Source organism: Pleurodeles waltl, chromosome 8 (assembly GCF_031143425.1).
Source record: "Pleurodeles waltl isolate 20211129_DDA chromosome 8, aPleWal1.hap1.20221129, whole genome shotgun sequence".
Taxonomy (NCBI): domain Eukaryota; kingdom Metazoa; phylum Chordata; class Amphibia; order Caudata; family Salamandridae; genus Pleurodeles; species Pleurodeles waltl.
The window spans coordinates 62,912,767-62,922,329 of NC_090447.1; the positions used below are offsets into that span (position 1 = coordinate 62,912,767).

The 9,563-nt window shown below is 43.1% G+C and overlaps 1 protein-coding gene across 1 annotated transcript; it reads right to left on the reverse strand.

The window, feature by feature from the left end:
• Positions 1-8,335: 8,335 nt before the first annotated feature.
• LOC138249447 (olfactory receptor 51G2-like) lies at positions 8,336-9,292 on the reverse strand. Its single transcript, XM_069203407.1, has one exon. The coding sequence runs from the start codon at positions 9,290-9,292 to the stop codon at positions 8,336-8,338; it is 957 nt and encodes a 318-aa protein (XP_069059508.1).
• Positions 9,293-9,563: the final 271 nt, after the last annotated feature.

Genomic DNA, 9,563 nt, shown 5'->3' on the forward strand with positions numbered 1-9,563 from the left:
CAATGGCCATGCCCAGTGGACTTCTGTCCCCTGGGCATGGCCATTGGGCACAGTGGCATGTAGGGGGGCCCAAGTTAGGCCCCCCCATGCCACTTAAAATAATATAAAAAATACTTACCTCTACTTACCTGTACTTATCTGGGATGGGTCCCCCCATCCATAGGTGTCCTCCAGGGGTGGGCGAGGATGGCAGGGGGTGTCCCTGGGGGCAGGGGAGGGCACCTCTGGGCTCCTTCCGAGCCCACAGAACCCTTAATGCCTGCCCTGACCAGGCATTAAAAAATGACGCAAATGCGGCTGCGCATCATTTTTTAAGGTCCGCCCCCTCCCGTGCGTCATTTTTGCAGTTTAAATAAGGCGCAAATGCCTTAGAGTCATTTTATGCGTGGAAACGTCTACCCTGCATCTCGTTAATGCAAGGTAGGTGTCCATGCCATAAAATGACGCAAACTCCATGATTTTTGACGCTAGACGGGTCTAGCGGCAAAGTATAAATATGGAGTTAGCTATGCGTCGGATTTGCGTAAAAAAAAATGACGCAAATCTGGCGCAAACAGAGTATAAATATGCCCCTCAGTGTTAGAGTTTAGAACTGGCTGAGTCCACCCACTGGTGTGGCTAAGTTCCTATTTATACACCCCTTCCTACCCCTCTTCTAATCTAATCAGTGGGGCCCCCAGCTGTCTGGGGATGCAGGAAATGGGGAGGTTCAGTTTCTGTCCCAAGTGTCTTTGCCTCCTTTGAAGACCAGTTTAGCTACTCTTCCCCCATCCTGCTCTGCCATCTGCTCCCCCAAAGGTGTCCTTTGTGTCAGCCCAAGCCATATCACACCTCATTAAGGTAACCTGGCTCAGGCTGCCAGAGGCTGACCAATCAGGAAAGGGCACTACAGAGCTGATTTGTGTAACTTTCAGAAAGAGTTCTAAAACTCTTTTCCTATGCTAGTTATATTAAATTCAACATTGGCAAGTTCTTGAATTTATTATAAAATGTCATTTATTACCAAACTTGCTATATTTAGCTCATCTCTTTTGAAAATAAGACTATTATTTTAAAATAAAATCTCCAATGTTAATCTATGGGGCCCATTGACTACAATGGGGAAAAACAAATTTGGCTGTTTCTTTCACCAGTGCTTATAAAACATATTTTATAAAGTCCCTGCTTATATCTACACTGCCCTCAAATCTGGGAGCACTTAGGGCAGACCTTAGGGGTGACCTATATGTATAAATAAGGTATTTGAGATTGACTAACTTAAAAGCAGCCAGCAAGGCAGGCCTGCTCTTAAAATTACACTGGATACCACAGCAGCGCACCTATGGGTGCACCATCTATACTGGGATCCCCAGACCTACATGCCCTACTATATTCTAGGGACTTACAGGTAGGTTGTCAGAGCCAATTATAATTAGGTCTAATTTGCATATACCATTTCACAGAGAACTGGCCCTGGTTAGCAGTGTCCAGGGCACAGTCAGTATCCACCAGTATCAGTCCAAAAGTGTGTGTGGTGGGGGGGTGACCAGGGCAAAAAGGATGACTTCGACAACAACTTTAGATGAAATTCCATCATCATCGTCATAATGTTTACTTGGAAAATAAACAAGTGCTAAAAGTCGAGTCATCCCCCTCTTGTTGCAGATTGGAAGATTACCTGATTTTTAATCACATTATTTTAAAAGGACAGCAACCTCAAAGTATGTGGTGCAAGTGAAGTGACGTGAAGTCAAGTCAACTGAAGTGAAGAGAAGTGAAGGCAAGTGATATGGAGTGTCAAAAGTGAAGTGAATTAAATAACATTTATTAAATGCACCACGTATCTCTACTCTAGAAGCTGGTTTAGCCCATAACTGTTCTGCAAATGGAAAACATTTAGACCAATCTAGAATTGATTGACATTCTGAATGTGCCACAAATGGCTCCAGCAATCATATCAAGTTACACAAATATGAGTTGATCCAAGCACCATAAATACTCATTGGTGATTGTAGACCTCAAAACAACAACAGAGAGACCCAAATGTAATGTTTAACCCTTTTGCTGTTAGCCACCCCCCTCCACTGCTAAGCCTTTTTTGGGTATTTGGAGTAGTTCTCACATAGGCTCCAACACTTTCCACATAAGGTATCCACGCCAAATGTGTGTCCTTTTTCTCCAACATCCTGGGAAATCTTAAGGTGCCCAGGGTTTGTGGATTCCCCTGGAAGGGACTGTGGAATTAGCCACAATACAGTTAAATGTTGGTTTGTTTGGAAAAAGTCGAAAAAGATGCTGCAGAAGAAAGCCTCTTGTTTCCCTGCAAATGTAATCGATGAAGGGTTTGCAGTGCTAAGAATCACTATTTTCCCAGCTTTCAGGAACAAGCAGACTTGAATCAGAAAATCAAAATATTTTGCACAGTTTTGGCATCTTACTGGGATATAGCTCACTTTTCCTAGTTTTTGTGCTTTCAACCTCCTTCCAGTAAGTGGTAGAAATGGGTTTGAAATTAATAGTGGATCCCGCAAAGCTATGCATTTCTGAAAAGTAAATAACATTCTGAATGCAACAAGGGGTAATTTATGTGGATTTTTAAAGGTTTCATACAATAACAGTTGAAACAAAAAATATTGAAACTGAGTTGAAAATAACAGCCATTTGTGTCTACATTTTCATATGTAACTTTTTCTAACCATGGCAGAGTTTTTAAAGCAATATACATTACATCTGATGGACCCTCCTGGTTGTGGGGATATAAACGGCTTGTAGGTTCACAAAGAGCCCTAGTTACCCAGAGCCAATAACTGAGTTGCACCTTGCAATGATTTTTCATTGTGTACCAGATATACAGTAATTAATTTGGTAAAATATAAGGAGTTAAAAATAGGCCTTAAGGAAACCTATGTATTTCCAAAAAGGGCATAAGATATGGAGTTTTGAAGTAGTAGGTATTTGAACATTTCTAAATTTGGGGCTACCCATAGTAGCATGTGAATTAGAGGGCATTTCTCAAAATGACGTCCTTCTTACAAACTGTCTTGCATTTGGAAGGCACAACTACAGAGAAAGACAATCTGTAATAACACTTGTTATACTTACATTTCCCAATAAAAATGCAACCTCACTTTTGTGGGTAGGGCTAGTGCCCATGAAAGGAAAAAGCCCAAAATGCAACATGGACACATCATATTTTTCCACCCAAAACTGACCCTTTTTTTGCAATGTGCCTAGCTGTGGATTTTGGGTCCTAGCTCAGCATCCACCTAGGCTAAAAAGGGCTCAGCACTGGGGGAAGGGGTAAGCCCTGCAGCTAAGGGGTTAACCTTCCTTCTATTGCTGTCTCTTGCTGGCACTTTTACTGCATTTCTCCTTCTTCCATTCAGAAGCTCACTCCTCTTTCTCCCTATTCTCCCTCTCTTTCTTCCTGGAATCCGGTATTGCTATTACTCTTTATCCCTCAGAAATTGGGTTATTAGTGGTACAGAATGTGAGGCCTGAACAAGTAATAATAGGTCAGCAATTTTCCCTTACTGAGAACAAGCAACCCATTGTAGCACTTGCGTCTCTTAAAGTAGCGAAGCAGAGGAGTTCAAGCCGTAATCTAGGAGGTGGTGTGATCCAGTAATCACCTTTCGCTGACATGCAATAACACTCAATAAATGAGTTGAAAAAGGAAAATTACAATTATTACACACACTACTATTCTACACATTCATTTACGAATATATACATGAAGCAGATTGAAAATACCTTAGATAGTATTCTGTAATCATATTTGATCCATAAAGGGTCATGACCCCCGATATCACATACCCCCTCACCTGTACCAGATAGCACATCACAATAATCGGGGAGGGAGGTATCACTTTGAATAAAACAGGCCTATTGGCTTCATCAAGGGTCATCACAATATATAAGGCAGGCCTATTGGGTTTGTCAAAGGTACACCATATCAAACGATCACCAAACTGCATGTTAAATACATCACTTTTTTCATTTATAAATGCAATAATCAATAATAAGCATGTGTAAATGCAATAATTAGTGTCAATAAAGTATTTCAACATTGCTCAACAATTACAGACAGCATAAAGAGTCAAAAAAGCATTCAAAATGAACATAACATTATTCTGTGCATTTTTTTTTTTTTTACATTTTCAGAGTGCCTAAAATGCAACCATAAAACCGGCTGCAAAAGAACATTATACTAGTTGCTGTATAATAAAAACTCAATCTTGCAGAGTGTTCAAGTAAATGATGATAATTCTAGGAGTGTCAGAGTCACCAGATCCTCGGGGTCTGCGCACGTTCCCAACATGTCCACCACAAGACGGCTCCAATCCCGCCGGGGTTGGAATGACCCCCATAGTCTTTTTGCATTCTAACACATTGGCCCTCATTACAACATTGGTGGGTGGCAACCACCGCCTGCCAAATTGTAACCGTCGTGCACCCGTCGCGCTTTTCACTGTCTGCATGGCAGACAGTGAAAAGCTGCATGGGGCTGTGCCAGGGAGCCCCGCGACTCCCCTTTCCACCAGCCTTTTCATGGCGTTTCCTACTGCCATGAAATGCTGGCAGGAGGGGGACTCGTAATCCCCTCGGCAGCGAGGAGGATTAAATCCGCCGGGACCAACATGGCAGAAAACCACCAGCCTGTTGGAGGTGCAATCGACAAAAGAGCCCTGGCGGTCTTTGACCGCCAGGGTTGTAATCAGGGCCTTAGTTTTTAAATGCAGAAACATGAATTGCGCACATTGCTGATTTCAACAAGAATATGCAAATGCCATGAAATGATCACGCACACTGCAAAGGATCTTGCCAATTCGAATGTCACCTTGTAAGTGCCAAGAAATGGTTGCGCACAATTAGCATCAAGAATTACTCACAAGGAATGAATCGCGCTTCTTGCTGATTCGAATGCCACAATGTAAAAGCCATGAAATGGTCGCGCACAATGAATATCATGAGTTAAGCACAGGAAATGAATTTCGCGTCTTGACGATTCGAAAGCCACCATGTAAATGCCATGAAATGGTAGCGCACACTGAATATCACGAGTTCAACACAAGAAATGAATTGCGCGTCTTGCTGATTCGAATGCTACCATGAAATACCATGAAATGGTAGCGCACAATGAATATCATGAGTTAAGCACAAGAAATGAATCACGCGTCTTTCCGTTTTGAAAAACAACATGTAAATGCCATGAAATGGTAGCGCACACTGAATATTATGAGTTCAACACAAGAAATGAATTGCGCGTCTTGCCGATTCTAATGCCACCATGTGAATGTCAAGAAATGGTAGCGCACAATGAATATCACGAGTTAAGCACAAGAAATGAATTGCACGTCTTGCCAATTCGAATGCCACCATGTGAATTCGAAGAAATGGTAGCGCACAGTGAATATCATGAGTTATGCCCAAGAAATGAATTGCGCGTCTTGCCGATTCGAACAACAGCATGCAAATGCCAGAAAAAGCCAAGCGCACATTCACACGTGCAAGGTAAAATCTTTTATCGTGAAAATTAGGCCCAAGAACTTGAAAGCCTTCAAGAATGGGATCGGGGGCCCAGCCCTACCTCCGTCTTACCGCCCTGATCAAGCATCACCAACACAGTGAAGGGCAAGGCCTGGAAGATCAAAGAAGGCCTCCGGAACAGGAGTTCAGGAAGTTGCTGCTGCTCTGCACCGGGACCTCTGAATAGTGAGCACGTGGAGCTGGGCTCGCTCCCTTATATACAGTCTTGGCCCAGCCCACAAACCACACCCAGTCATGCTGCAGAGGAAGCTTCTAGAAGGCCCTGGAAAGGGACCACACCCTGACACACTCTGAAAGCCTGCAGCAATACATTGCAAATGAACAGTATTTATAAGCACCTTGAATATAAGTCTTCAGGATTAAACTCTGCAATGCAAAGGTTAAACAACAGCATATCAACATAATGCATCAATTAAGTTGTCTTGGAAGTGCTGGGTTTTTGCATTCCAGTCACCCGTAGAGCACGCACTGCCCTGATGTTGACAAGGAGGACATAATTTAATTGACCCCAGAAACACAGGATCAGTTTTAATTTCTTTTCAAGGGGGTAATACAGTGCTACCTGGCGCCCAACCAATACTTTAAATTCCAGTTGCTGGGCCCACCACAAGAAGAATAAAATGTGTGTAAATCATCCCTCCTGAGGCATTATGGGTGCTCTAGCAGAGGAGCAGTGAATATGTCATCAACGGCTCTCCCACTGTGCTGGGGAGAGCCACATAGTTTTTTTGTGTTTTTTATTTTTTAAATACGGTACCTGGTCCTACCAGACACCCTGTCCTCTAAGTCACTGGGGGTAGCCCAGTGAGTCCAGGCCCCAGCTGCCCCTGCTAGCTCCCCACTCAGCCAGCGTCCTCTCTGTCGGCACAGGAGCTGGCACCGTAATTCTCCCCTCCTTGCTCCATGCAGCCAGGGTGTTCTGTGTATAGTGCCCTCCCCGCTCCCCTCAAACATTAGCTCTGGCAGCGAGGGTGAGGCGAACACAGATGGGGGTAGTGATAGTGCTCCCCCTGCTTCTTTAATGAAGGGGGACCCAGAAGTGGGCTCCCTGGCCCCTCTTATTCTTCTGGGGAGGAGGCGTGATGGTACTGGCCTGGCCTCCTTTGCTTTACAGGCCTGGAGATGGGGTCCCAGGCCCTTTTCCTGTGTGTTGGTGGGGGCGCAAAATGGCACTCCCACGGTTTTCCTCCAGGGTAGTGTAGTGATTATTCTGAGGCTTATTCGGGAAGGTGGTGTGGGGGTTAAAGACTCAGAAAGAAAGTATATTTTATTACACTACTATTTAATGCAATACAAATAGAAAATATGGAATGGTAAATTAAAAACTGCAACATGCGAAAATTCTAATCAGTTCTGCCAGGGCAACAATACTTTGTGAAATGTATACAGGTGCAGTTTCATTTATAATGTGGTGAGAAACTTCTATGTGTTTCAGTGATCTAGATGTCAGTTTCTGTCCCATACTGTCCTGACCCTTTAAGAAAGGGTGATTGGCAATGTTTACTCACTAATACTTGCTTAGGCAGGAGCTGTGTTACCTGCAAGTAGGGCAGCAGCATTAGTCAAATGCCACTGATATCCAAAACAGGCGTTGGGCTCTGTTGTTCAACTCTACTTCCTCCTACAGTAATTCAAGAAGAGCATGGATGGTTGTGATGGAACTGGGGAGTGGCCACAGACCTCTGCTCTTCAGACATAGATCTAGAAACACCCCTGCCCATACAAAGACAACCCATACGTTCTTTACATTGCCAGTCCACTGTGGAATAAATGTTGCCATTGAGTCTGCATACTGAGATCCACAAGACACACAGAATAGTAGTGGTCAAAGGTCACAAGTATGCAGCATGCCGCTAGGCTCAGATAGGAGTGTGGCAAGTGATGGCCAGGCTGCACACCCGAGAAGATACATAGTTCACATCAGTCCCAGGGCAGGGAAGGTTCTGAGGAGCTCTTCAAGACCCAGAGGGATGACTGGGGATTCATTCTTGTAGACAGGGGATCAAGGTTCACTATAGTGCAGTAGTTGCTGGTAAGCATATTCAGTCCACTTCCGTCTAGTAAGCTACTTAAACAAGGTTGCCCCTTGGCTCCCTTAGAGGTAGAGTCCCGTGACAGAGCCACCCCCAATATCCATTTTTATACCACAAGAATAACTCTACATCTGAGGCAAAACTTCATGCTCCCATACACCAATGCTACATACACGCACCTCATGCATGCAATTGAAACTAAGGATCTGGTTACATCAGGCTGAGCAGGACTTTACCCTGGTGCCTATATAGGTTTCTTGCCCATCAGCAGGTACCGATAAAAAGACCTGGCTAACTACTGTCACCTACAAGATGCCAGCACTGTCGATCTGAAGTAATCTGGTGAGCTGATGTTAGTCCCACTGTCTAACAAGGACACACTGTTAGAACCCCTCAAAACAACAGAGGACTGCTTTGGTTTCAATTCACTATCCTAAAATGAACCCTCAGCATAAAAGCATATAAGCATGATCGTTGTGTGTGCGGAGGCCAAAATAGGTCAAAACGCCAGAGATTCACCTAGGGTGAATTCAGGGCAGTATTGAATGCTGCAATCATACGTTGGATCTTTATACCCGAAAAATGTATGCATTTGTTGTGAATCTCAACAGAATTATTTATGGATTTATGGTAGTAATACAATTCAACGTGTAATACATTACAAACTCATTAATCACGAATCATTAGACAAAAATGGTAATGACTTCCCTTGCCTTGGCCATAAGATGCATGGGTGGGATCCAGCCAGAGTTTCAGCATTGCTGCCAAAGATTTTAGTTGTCCTGTTTTGTTGGCCAGAATCTTTTACTGAGGGCACTACATATCTGTTTAGTTTTTATGCTGTAAATCATTGGGTTTATTGCTGGTGGCACGACAAGCAATATCCCACCCAAAACAACAGGCAGAAGGACTGAGTCCTTTTGTCCATATCTACTAGCCAACGATAAACTGATAAGTGGGATGTAAAACAGCATAACAGCACATAGATGACTTACACAGGTGTTCAATGCTTTCAGTCTTTCTGCTTGCTGTGGTCTGTTCAAGATATTCCTTAGAATCATGATGTAAGAAAGAAGAATGAAAACTGCATCTACAGGGTATGTGGTGATCACTACAACGAGGTTGTATGTACTAGTAATTGTAGTGCCGGCACAAGCAAGCTTCATAACGTCAGTGTGATAGCAGAAGGCAAAAGAGAGGACATGTTTGTCACAGTATGGGAGAATTTTCAAAAGAAAAGGCACAGCAAAATGAAGACATAAGCATCTCATTAGAGCCACCAGTCCTATTTTAGATATAATTGGGTGTAAAATTGAGACATATTGCAGAGGTTTACATATGGCAACATAGCGGTCAAATGCCATGGCCACCAAAATGGAAGACTCCACTGCACAGAGCATATGTATAACGAAGAGCTGAGTCAAGCAGGCAAAGAAATGGTTTCTTCTGGAGTCAAACAAGAAGACGCTGATTGTTGAGGGTAAGGTAGCAAAAGTCAAGCAAAGATCAGTGGTTGCAAGCATGGACAGCAAAAGGTACATGGGCTCTCTGAGATGATTGTCCAGTTTTACAATGAACAAAATTAGGCAATTTCCCAGAATGGAGAGAAGGTACAAGGAGCACAGAGGAAGAGAAATCCAGGCATTGATATTGTTAAAATCCTCTGCCCCAGGAAACCCCATGAGCAGGAACCAAAGGTGATTGGTGTTACTGGAATTCACCGTAGACATGATGGGGATCACAACACAAAGACCTGTATAATAAATCAAAATTAATCAAATACATTTCTAATGTTGATCAGTAGACAATTAAAGTAAATGTGTTGGAGAAATATGTTATTCTATGACTTGTGGGTTTTGTTCCAGAATGTTTGGTCTTTTTGCACCATGGTATACCGGAATACCATTGAGAAAGATCGAAATTGTTGCAAAATATATACTTCACGTTTTGTAATCATTTGTTGTGAAGCAACGAACCAAAAGTAACATATGAGTACAATAT

Excerpts from the sequence above, each read along its gene's own strand:
- LOC138249447 (XM_069203407.1), bottom strand. The coding sequence starts at position 9,292 with ATGTCTACGGTGAATTCCAGTAACACCAATCACCTTTGGTTCCTGCTC.